At 40.9% G+C, this 12,219-nt stretch overlaps 1 protein-coding gene across 1 annotated transcript in view; it reads left to right on the top strand.

The window, feature by feature from the left end:
- Window positions 1-924: 924 nt before the first annotated feature.
- The window catches only part of DENND3 (DENN domain containing 3), a 41,725-nt gene continuing 30,430 nt past the window's right edge, over window positions 925-12,219 (top strand). Inside the window, exons 1-4 of the mRNA XM_050892606.1 lie at window positions 925-1,008; window positions 6,136-6,406; window positions 7,165-7,280; window positions 7,782-7,921. Coding sequence (XP_050748563.1) covers window positions 925-1,008; window positions 6,136-6,406; window positions 7,165-7,280; window positions 7,782-7,921 — 611 coding nt within the window. The remainder of the gene's footprint in view (window positions 1,009-6,135; window positions 6,407-7,164; window positions 7,281-7,781; window positions 7,922-12,219) is intronic.

The following is a 12,219-nucleotide window of genomic DNA, read 5'->3' as shown; positions in this document are numbered from 1 at the left end:
AGAGGAAACACATTTCTCTCAGTGAAGATCTACACAGAGCCAATACATACAGAGTGACTCATTGTCTATGTAGATTAAACAGCTCAAAAAGAAATCCCGGAGTCCCCTATGTTGTTCTTCTGCTGTGCAGGCAGCTCCACTGAGAACCCTGCTGCTCTGGAAGTGAAAGCACTACACAGTCTGCCATCAGCTCTGTGCTTACAGTTCATTGAAACTATGACCCATGATAAACATAAGACTCTTGTTTCGTGGCAGTCACAAACCCCTGCTGAGTCACCTGGAGCAAACAGGAGGGAATGGCACCACTTATCAAAGGACCAGGCCGTGACTTCACCCACCTCTCCGACGTGCCGGCGACGGGCCGCCCTGAGGCACCTCAGCCCCTCTGGGCCAACAGCCCCACCGGGAAATCAGCCCGTGGCTGACGGGGAGAAACACGAACTCCCCCTTGGGTCGGGAAGCGTCTTCCCCAGGGGCCCTCCCGGCGCGGCAGGGAGACGAGGCGAGGAGAGGAGAGGAGAGGAGAGGAGAGGAGAGAGACTAACGGCAACCCACAGCCGCCGTACCGTGGTGCGGCGCGCGGTACCTCAGCCCTCAGCTCACGCGCCCCGCGCCCCGCCCTCCGACGGGCCGTGAAGGGTGACAGCCCACCTCCGCCCGGCTCGCGAGGCCGCCGCAGACAAGTGCTGCCGTTCTGATTGGTCCTAGGTCCTCAGAGCGACGGGAGAGACAGCCGATCAAAGCGTGCGTTACCGTGAGGGGTGGGGAGGGCTGCTGTGCGCGCGCCTGCCTGTGTGAGGGAGCGGGCGCTCTGGCCCGCCCCCCCCCCCCAAGCCCGGTCCGGCCCGCGGGGAGGGGCTGAGCGGCCCTGCGGGAAGGAGTCGCCGCAGTCTGCGGTCCCGGCCGTCCCTGCTCCGCTGTGCCATGGAGGACGTGCTGCCCTCGGGCCTGCTGGAGATCTGCTTGCTGGTCGGTGTGCCCAGGGAGCGGGTGAGGGCGCTCCTCCAGGTGAGAGCGGGTTCGGTGCAGTGAGGGAGCGCGGGGCGGGCGGGCTCGACGGTGCCTGCCGGCCGGGTTGCTCCGGCTGGTCTGTGGGGCAGCTTCTGTCAGCGCGGTTCTCTGCTCGGAGGTCTAACTGGAGTCTGAGCCGGGTCAGCTCCTCCATGGCCGAGCGTCTCTCCCCCGTACGGACTTGAGTAAAACTGTTGGGTTGCCTTGTTGCTATTATCATTGGATAGAGCTGAAGTACTTTAAAGAAAACTTGTTTTGACAGGCGATCATCAACAAAGTAGGGATAGTTTGGTAGTGGTGTTAAGTAAGTACACTTTTTCAAAGGTCTGAGCTTAGATGAAGAATGCAGTGTAGCTGTATATAAGACAGAACAGCAAAATCCTTGAACAGTACATATCCTTTCCTGGATGATATCCCATTTCCCATCTTCTGTTGGAGACGAAAGCTTAAGATAGGGGAATAAAGCCTGGTAACTTGTATCCTTAGGACAACACGAGGTCTAAATCCCCGTGAGCTTAGTGCTCTGAATTTGGCACAACCTGAGAGATTCAGATACGGCAGAAGTTGATGGGTTGGTTTCTGCTTTGACTATGTGGTTTATAATTTGTTTATGACTGTAGCCACTTCACATGTGAGTTAACAATTGAAGTCCTCTTCCTGATTTTGCTTTGTTAAAATGTGCTGACGGTTTTGTTAGATACCTGTGAGCCGCCCCGCTGTGGGAGTAGCTGTGGTGCCAGCACGTGCTGAAAAGCCAAGCTGCTCCCAGGGATCTCAGTTGTCTTGCTTGAACTTGAATTTGATTGCACGCTCTAATAGCATTAAATAAAGAAGTATTTGTTAAACTTGTTGCTGCTCACTTGCTCAGGAGACGGCTTTTGCTGATGTCAGCTTCTTAAGTTATATCAGCTAAGCAGAGGTTCAAATTGCAGGATCTTATTCATGTATACATTCAAATTGGGGAAATAACTATGCCATAAATGTCACCACCAGATTTTTGAAATCGGTGTGTATGTGTTGTTTCGGCATCTGCGTGAGAAGTAAACCCAAAAGAAGGGGAATTTCTTTTTCATTCCAGTCTGCTCAGTTTGATCTCATTGCTTCTAAAAAACCTGTAGAACAACAAATAAGAAATTGGCTACAGAAAGTAGAAGCCATTCCGATATTCCGATCACACTACAGGTTTTGAAATGTTTCTTTGCTCAAGGTATAAAATGGAGTGTTAGAAAGGAAAGTAGTCCCTACGCTTGTCAATTTAACTATAGTAACGTCCCTGCAAGCTGTTACACCACAGGGATTTCAATCACTGTCTTAGGGCAAGTTTATAGATTTACTCCACTTCCTTTTCCTTCTGCAGCACTATCTACATGAGGAAATGGTGGAATATGTTTTGTGTCTAATTTCAGTGAACGCAGAAAGAAGAGACCTTATTGACAGAAAATAAGAACATTTCAATGGCAAGTAGTGGACCTCTGATGATATTTACAGATGAAACAGCAGGGTAAAAATCTTGATAGTGCTTCAAATCCTGGTCTTGAAAGTGTGTTTGTGCATTCTTAACTTTATTGCAATACAGAGTAATAAAGTCAGTGAAGTCAGCGGGAACATGATATAACCCACTCCCAAAGTAAGAAAAGTCTGACACGACAGACCTGTTGTCGATGGGAGTTTCAGGAAAAAAAGATGCAGTTTTGCACTGAAGCTCATGAAACTGAAGTTTCTGGGCTGTCATCCATCAATTGTCCTTATTGCCAAGATAATTGTCACTCTAAGATTTCAATTTGAAGAGATCAAAGGCCACTATTTTCAGCTGGAGATTACTTTTTTAGTGTTGGAAGTGTGTATTTTGTAAGAATGAGATGTACAATAGTGAAGATCATACGGCCGTCTTTGATAAGACTTCTTTCCCCTAAGTTATCTTCAGCTATAAAGCTGGGTTTTGATATGGCAAGTATGATGTGCAAGCTGTCTGCGAGATGTCTCAGATCTTCTTATCGGCTCCATCGTTGGGTTCTGTATCTACCTACCACAGTCAGTGGTACAGATCTTGACTCTTACAGTGTCTGCATCATGCTTTCTGGCCCTGCTAACGCAGACATAACCACCAAGCCAATTTTTTCCTTCTTCTGTAATGCCTCTGGGCGTCAAGTTGTGCGAAAGAAATGAGGTGTGATCAAGTTGAGCATTAGTCAGCAGTGTGCACTTGTGGCAGTGAAAAGTAACTGTGGAATGGCCTGCATCATCAGGACCGTAGCTCACAGGCGAAGGGAAGGGATTATTGCTATTATTGTTATTACTCAGCACTCTTGAGGTCACATCTGGAACACTGTCCCACGTTTGGGTACCTTGATACTGGAGAGCTGCTGACAAATGGGAGCAAGACCAGAAGAAGCTAAGCTATATGAGGACTGGAGCACAAGGGGAGAAGAATCTCCTTCCTAAGGGATTTCTGAAACTTGACTGCATGAGACCCAGAGCAACCTGATGTAACTTCAAAAGTTATCATTGCTTTGAGCAAAGGGTTGCACTAGAACGTCCAGAGGTCCCTTCCAACCTAATTTTTCTAAGGCTTCATACTTTTCCCTGCCCAATTATTCCTTAAAGAAGCCAGTTCTTTCATGACATTCAAAATGAAATTAAGTTCTTCAGTGATGGGAGGAGGAGAATGAGATAAAGGAAACACCAAATAGCTGAGATCACACTCCGATCTGTGGTTTCAACATGCTACTTCTTTTTTGTGTATAAAATAGTGCGGTCATTGTAAAAAGTCTGTCTCTTATCTGTGTCCTATATGGCATCGTTGTTACAGGAACATAATCAGTAAATGGGGATGGAATAAAATCCCTGACTTCTAGAATCTTGCAGAATTACAGGGAAGAAAAGGCATTAGTGTTTATAAGAAGCTATGTATGATGCAAGAATATTTGATAGTAAAAAGCAACAGAAGAGAAACATTTCAAAATGAAGAAGTAACAGTAGAAGCAGAGAATATAAAATGTTCAAAGAATAGTAGAAACAAGTGAATATTGTTCTATTGCTGCCTATTCACTATCCCTGAACTGAAAGGGTAAGAAAATATGACTTTGGCCGTAGATGTTAATATGAGCTGACTTGAATGCTGACAACTGAGTCACTGGGTCAGCGACAGTGCTGACGCTGCTGTTCTGTGGAAAAAAAACCCATGGTGTTTAATGCCTCTGTTGTAGTTCAAGACATCAAGGACCTGCCATTTTAGAAGCTGTTACACTGTGAGGCTATTAAATCGCTGGCTGTCATCCAGCACTTTGTAGCACAAAGATGCCTTCAATGTAAGTCAGGGATTGCCCTGTCAAAGCAACTTTGTATGAAAACCTCTGCAGGGCAAATCTGCCAAGTTAAGATTGCTACTGTTTGAGTACGTCTGTACTTTTCTTGCATAACAGCCTCAGGGGCTGAGCCTTAATTCTTAATTTCCTTCTGAAATGTTTAGCTGCATGTTATTTTGAGAGTGATCATGTTGGATTTATCTGTGTTTCCAGTTTCTTCACTTGAAATGGATGTCAGCTGCCAGCTAAGGAAAATGACACTTTCAGTTTTTAGCATGGCAGGATATGGTTCTGAGTACCCCAGTTTGTAACATGCTTTTTAAAGTCATGCTTTTTAATATCCCAGTGGATACTTACCTGAACTTTTGTCTTTTCCACTCTAATTTCTTTCTAGTTCAGACTGTGTGTGTTCATTAAGAGTGTTTTTTCACTTCTTACTGTTATTGAAGTACTTTCTTTCAAGTATCCTATTACAGAATATGGAGAAGCTTAAGATACAGTAACTAATATATCATGAAGGTAAGTATTCTTCTCATTTTTCCTATGATGCTCAAATGTGAAGAAGACTACTGGTGGACTCATCTACTAGGACAAATAGGCTGAGACTTTCTGTTCCAAAACTTGGACGGTGGAAGATTGGCTTCAGTGAAACAATAGAGCTTTGTATGTTGTAGCTATTTTAAGAAGTAGGGAAACGATGAGAGAGGCCAGCATTGGTTCCCAAGGAATATCTTAAATACAGCTAATACCGATGCATCATGTCTGAAGGTAAAAGCAGCATGTATGCTTCATCTGTCTTTGAATCAGTTAGCAAAAAGTTGAAAACGAAACAGCTTTTTAGCCACAGTGAGGCTTGCCTTTCCTGTTTCCAAATATCCGTTGACTAAACAAAGCTTTTACTTGCTGTTTTGACCTTGCAGGAAGAATTAAAATGGCAGTGAAGTAATTGAAAATGCAGCTACTTGTCTCTACTATATGGTCAAGAATACAAAAAGTGCTCTCGAGTACAAGGAAGTTTCCTCTTCTGATCACTTCCTCCACAGGTTTTTCATAGCAAGGCAGCAAGGGATTTCAGTGCAGTAGTACTTTACAAAGCTGCCTACTAAAAAATGTTGTAATTTCGTACATGCTCTTGGGATGCCTGTTCCACTTAGTCATCATTATATGGAGAAATTTTTGTGGCTTCATGTTGTATGGTGTGTTAAAATTGTGTTTATTGTAACAGTGATTGTCACTTTTAATTGTACTTTCTTTATTGCCTTATAAAGTTAAAAGTTGTCTTGTGAAAGCTTGTGTGGGCTTTTTTGGTTGTTTTGGTTTTGTTGTTTTTTTTTTTTTCTTCCCTGTAGAGGTTATTCTGAGTTAAAATGTTGCTTTTCCTAACATTGAACAAAGACTTATCTAGGGAGTTCAGCTGTTTTTCTTTGTTTTCATTTATTTGTTGCCTGGTTGTCTTACTACCGGTGTTTACTTTAAGTATAGCTTAAGTATATCCTAACGCTTCAAAGGAGGAAATATCATATTTGATCTTTGTGAGTTTTTTTATACCAAAGGCATAATATTGATATGGTGCATTTTGAATGATAAAGAATGATTCTTTGTCTACTGAAAATGCCCAGAGTATTCCCCTTGCATTAACATATGTAAAGCAAGAAATTAGAAGGAAAAATTAATTATTTAGGAATAAGAAAAAATGTATTCTAAACCCACAATTTTAGGGGTAGAGAGAAAAAAGGGCTAAAAATGGTTTAAAAAAACTATCAGGATGAGTGTCAACTTAGTGGTTGTTTGTTTTTGTTTGTTTGTTTGTTTGTTTTAGGGTCCTCAAAGAAAACCCAAAAGTCTTCCCCTTGATCCAGAACTTCTTTCGGTGTTTGTGCCTCCATTTATCAGCAGAGATGATATTCAGGTGATTAATGCTGGTAATAATGTGAATAAAAGTAAACGCCGGTCCTTCCGAAAGAAAAAAGAGAGACCAAAGATTGAAAATGTCAAGAGTCTCAATGGGGAGCAGAAAGCACCTGACACTGAAGATATTACAGTTCCGAAGGACATCGATCTTATTGGTTTGCCACAGCTATGCTTCCCAGGTACGGTAGGGTTCACACGTCTTAATGAGAACTGTTTTAATACACATTTGTTGACCCATAGTGCTGCCAATTTTTTTTTTTTTTTTTTTTAATGATCATCTTCTCTATCTCTTTGTATTTCACAGTATAAAAAAATGTGTCTGCTTGTGAGCAGGTCAGTGATGAAAGCAGCTGTTACCTGAATGGGGTGCCCTTACTCTGTATGGCTACGTTGTGTGAAAAAGATCTGTTAGCAATAGTAGCTGCAACACCTGCAAGAGAGGGAAGCTGAAAGTCACTTTAGCCCTTATTGGTAAATCTTGGTTTGAGTGAAGTGCACACACGCACACACTTTTAAAATTCTTTTTTCCACCAAAAATTACTAAGTACTCTTTCACTTTTCATTTGGTATTAAGATATACCTGAAGTAGTCACTGTTTCATCCAAGTTTAATTGCAGAAATTTTAATATGCATGTCACTATTGCAGACGTTATAAATATCTTGAAAGAAAAAAAAAGTGAAGAAAACCCATCTATTGTATTTTGCCACTTAAAATGCAGAATAATTATATAATATTTTTGCGTCTTCAGTAATATGTAGCTTACAGCCTTTGTAACAACCCTTAGATCAAATAGACTGTGTATGTGCATTTTAATTCCTTAAAATGAGACATTTCTCTTGAAATTAAGTGGAAATGTGCAGTATTTGTCATGAGTAGCTTTTCAAGCAGCTGTAGTTAAATATGTAGTTAAAAAAAACGTTTCTGCCTTCATTACAGGAGGACTTTATGTAACTTCTGAATCAAAAGAGGACCACATTCATTTCCTGGTCTTCACAGATGTCTATGGTAACAGAACATACGGTGTTGTTGCACAGTACTACCAGCCTATGCAAGTATGTTATTTAACTCATGCTTTTATTAAGATGTATTAAAAGATATAAAATAAAACAAAACACTTTGAGAATAATGTCAGGTTTAATTTACGAAATTAGTTAGCAGATATGTTTTTATGTTAGTAGGAATACAGAACAAATCATACTTTATATTGCCATTGTAAATTAAGTACGTTGGAACAGCATTGTGTTAGGAAAAACTGTTATGGATTTCAGTTAGGAATTCTGAATATTTAGGAGCAGACTTTGTCCCTTGGACTTTTTTTTGGTGAAGATTGTACCCTATGTTCTTTCTAAATATCTTTTGCGCTGAAATTCTTTTTAATACGTATGTCTAAGTCTTGTAGGCTGACATTTTTCTGAAGAGCTTAAGGGAGATAGACATCCAAATCCCCTTGAAATTTAGAGGGAATTGGGTATCATATCTCTAGGGTTCTCAAGAAAATATCAGCCATAAATTCATGATTAACATAAACACATTAATCTGTAGTTTTCTTGCAGGATGGCTGTATTTCCTCGAATGGGCAGGCCCATTGGGAATCTGCACAGACTGGGAAGATGCCTGTCTGTTTTGTACCGTTTGCTATTTGTGTTATATCCAGATATCCATATTTTAATGCCCTCAAGGATTGTCTCTCTTGGTAAGACTTGCTATCCTGTGTGTTTCTCTTGGAAATAACTGCAGGTTTTAATACATGAATTTGCATGATGTGGTCAGGATAGCTGCATAATGCTAAAACAGGCATTAGTTTTAAGTTATGGTAGCGTGAGGTGTGTGGGAGAGGAAAAGAAGAAATGTAATGTGAATGTTACCCAGACAGTAAGTGCAAGTTCTAAATATCAAGGAAATTAGTTATGATGTTGTCTTCGTTTTCTTTGAGGTTTTTGGTAAGTCTAGGAAATACGAATTTGCAGGGAACAGATTTCTCAAAGATTTTGGTTTTTTTGGAAGAGGGTTAACTGTAATTTTGCCACACTGCTGAAAATCACTTTGCAAGCACAAAAACCTCTTTATAATGCACCAAATAAATGTCATAAGAACATGAATATATGTATTAATAAGCAGTTAATGACACTTTATTCTTTAACTAAATAATCCAAGTCACTTGAGGGAGTACAGTGGTTACTTGGCTGTCGTAGAACTAGGAGAGAAAATTTTAGGATACAGAGTACTTCACTGGTTAGAAACACTCAAATACTCTTCAGTGTAGATGAATTAAAAGATAAGTGAACATGGGTCTGTCTTCTTGTTTAGTAATTTAACTTCTTTTGAGGTTGTGTGTTGCTTTATTGTTAAATTGTTAAAATCTATGTGCTTCTATTCTGAAGTGGATTAAAAACTCCTTGCATCAGGGAGCCTGTCTCTGTACATTGGACATTATGGGGTAATCTTCACTTGCAGACTTGTAGTCCAAAGGTAGAAGGGTTTTTTTTTTCACTAAATTCCAGTCAAGCTTTCTAGAGTCAAATTTGAAGTCAGGTCTTTTCCTTTTGCAGGTATTTGCTTCTTATAGGTAAGTTGAAAGATATTAGGGTTTTAGGTCAGAGCTGAGTCTTCTAGTTTGTTCTGCCGGCGGTTGGTATGCTGAGCAGCTGAACAAGCAAGGGTGTGCTTCCTGGGTACTAGCTGAGGTGCATCATTAGCCCCTAACCTGACTCCATACTAGGATGAGACCTGAGCACTCGTTTCCCCACCCCATGCACCTCTTCTTCCCAATGCTGTGGGCTTGGATTTGGTTGGAGCCCTGACTGGCTTTCCCTGGTTTAGATGAAGAGAGCCCTGGAGGAACAAAGCAGCGCCTTCCTCTTGGGCAGTTCAGATGTTGCCTCCAAAAAAGCTGTGATATCAGAAGTGAGTCACTCTGGCAGCCCTTAAGTATGAGCAAACACACCACTGACACTGTTCATGCTACCTCTGCTCTGTTATTTTCAAAGCATTAGTAAAGGGGTTTAATGTGGACAAGGGGCTTCAGCATGATGGAAACTAGGCACTCACAGGTTAGTGTGAAATTGAGATGATCAGTAAAATAAAAACAAAATGTTTGTTTCCCGTTCTCCTTTCCTGCCCAGATCACTTTTTCCACTCCTTATGTTTAAGTCAATTACATCAGCCGTTGGTATTGCAGGATAGATTCAACTTCACAGTTATGGTGTTCATCAGTGGTTTATATAGTATATTCATGAATGAGTAATTTCTTCTCTGAAGTGAGACATCTCTGAGCTGGGACAAGTGGTCAATTTGCGAATGGATTTTTAAAGAGCCCACTAAGGGATAAGTGGGAAAATGTTCAGGAAAACCATGGAAAATTTCAGAGGTTACAAAAAAGTTTCTAGGTCTTGTATTTGTTTAGAGCAGACAGGAACGAGGTGGAGTTAGCTCTCTAGGGGTGCAAGCTTCTGGCTCTGTGTGGGTATTTTTAACATTATAATTAAACATCTCTGCCTTGATCATAGGGTTTTGCACCTATTTAAAGCATTAACGTCCAAGCTAACTACTATGGATGGCTTTTCCCTTTAAGCTGAGTCTGTACTGGTTTCTAAGGGGAGTTCAGATTTATCAGTAACCTACCATCTAAGCTTTAAGTGATCTGTAAATATGTGAATAATCATAGGGGAGTTCAACAGGACAGTAGCCTTCCACGTTAGTACTGTGTTGTCCTGGTCATTTAACAGGGGAATTTGTCATACAGTTGCACAGCTTTTCTCTCTCCTTTTTGCTGCTGTATCTGGATGTAAGATGCAAGTGTGTTTACCTGGCAGGAGAGGAGGAATGCAAGTGACAAAGCTGCATTTGGTGCTGGCATTTCCCACTGTACTGGAAACTCAGCTGATTAAGTTTCCATGATATTTTCTTCTGGATTTTTTTTTTTTTTTTTTTTAAAATCTCATAATCGCCACATATTTTCCTTGGTACTATTTGACAGGTAATTTCAGAATGTCTGCCCTTCCGTTTTTGTTTTTTTTTTTTTTAGAAAAGGTATTTTACTGTGCCAGAGTATACGTGAGTGGAAGGAAAGGAAGGAGTGGAGAGGCACCATTTTTTCTTATTTTGGTTGTGTTACTGAAATTTTTCCATACGGCATGACACAGCTGCTGGGATGTGTGGCTGTTCTGAATGGAATATAAGCAATGACAGTAAAGACCTCTATGATATATTTTGAGCGTAGTGCCCTGTACAGCTGGGGATGTTTCAGCTTTTTGTAATATTACAAAACATTGACATTGTCTTCCTGTAAACCTGAAAGGGAGTTATTTTCATTTTGGATGCCTTAGCTGTAATCAGGTGGCCAATGGGTTGAAAATCTAGTTAAATGTTTTCGTTGACCGAGCGTACTCAAGTAGTAGTGCCTCGTATAGTTAACAGATAATAACACGTTCAACAGCACACTTGTATCCTTGGTGTGCTTCAGTGGTGTTTTGCAGGATGCTTCAACTGATTAATCATTCTGTGAGTCTGAGGATTTGAAAACACTTGCTGGGGGACCTCAAACCACCAATTTCTAGTGTGTAGCCCTTTCCTCATGAGAACTAGCGGAAAAAATGCTATTTGTTATTGCTAATGAAGGCCTGATGTTGAAGTAGCATCTAAAGGGGTTCTGCTTCCATTCAGGACCTTTTTGCAGCAAAAAGATTTCATTTTCCTCCAGAGTTCTGCTGTGCATAGCTTATTTTCTCCAGGACCTGCAGTGCACAGGATTGCTTATAGGTGGGGTGGTACTTGTTTTCATTCAGAACAGTCCTCAAAGGTATTTTGTTGTCATAAGCATTCCCATATAAAACCCGGGTTCCTAAACTTTCTCAAATGGCAGAGTACAGTAGAAATCACAACTGAAAACTGAGACCAAACTGAGATACAAAGGCAACGTCAAACTATAAATCCATGTAGGTGCTTTGCACTGCAAGGGGAACTTGCAAACTTTTGTCATAGTAACAAAGGTCTTCATATTCTGTGCAATTAGTTTTATAACTAATTCACATACTACCAGCATAGAGTGCTTCCAAACCCAGAACAATTTGAATGGAGTGTGTCTGCCTCTCTCAAAAGCAAGCGGATGTGCATCTAGACTGTTTCACAACACTGTGGCTGTTGGATTATTCTACATCATCATTGAAAAGGTTCAGTTTTAAATTGAGCGGTTTTGACACTTTGCACAGGTAGTTTTACCTGAATCTGTTACACTACATGAAAAGTGAAATATTCCTGGCAGTAATCTTCTGGATGAACTCCCATCTTGGATGGATGAATAGGCTCCATTCAAACAGTTAATCTTCCAACCTGTGTATTAGTCCTTTCAGCTGCCTTGAAAAGAGGTGGAAGTGTGCAAATAGCTCACAGCACTGAGGCAGTACAAAGAACCTATTCTTAGATGTTCTTGCTTTCTGAAACATCTGTCTGTGGACAGTTAATAGAGGTAATGGAAGGTTCATAAACTCCTTAGCTCTCCGCTTTAATGTTTCGGAGATTACTTCATTTATTTCAGCAGACGTTTGCATTACAGAGCTGTCAGCTGCTATTATGTTGCATTAATGGGCACAGTGTACTGATTAGGGAGCTCTTACTGTCCTTTCTGTACATCTGCTGCTTTTTCAGCATCGGGGTCAGGTTGTTTCTGTTGTAACATTTACTGGATGTGTTGATATGTGCTTTTTGTCTCAAAAAAAAAAAAAAAAATCAGGCCTACCTATGCTGTTAGGCCACATCTAAGGCATTACTAAGTGTGACAGTATATTTGTTTAAATTGATGACTCTACTGTCTGGTTTTCTTTGATAATTCTTAAATTCCCCTCCCCCTGCCTCCTCTGCACCCCTGAATCGCTGGTGGGCTTTTTGGGGATACGTGTAACAGCCTAGTACTCAGCTCAGGGCAGTATCCAAATGTGAATATAGTGAACTTAAATGCATCATTAATCCAATTAAAAGCTCAGTAATATATGACAG

This window comes from Gymnogyps californianus, chromosome 2, assembly GCF_018139145.2.
Source record: "Gymnogyps californianus isolate 813 chromosome 2, ASM1813914v2, whole genome shotgun sequence".
NCBI lineage: Eukaryota > Metazoa > Chordata > Aves > Accipitriformes > Cathartidae > Gymnogyps > Gymnogyps californianus.
This window is presented reverse-complemented; position numbering and strand designations above follow the sequence as displayed.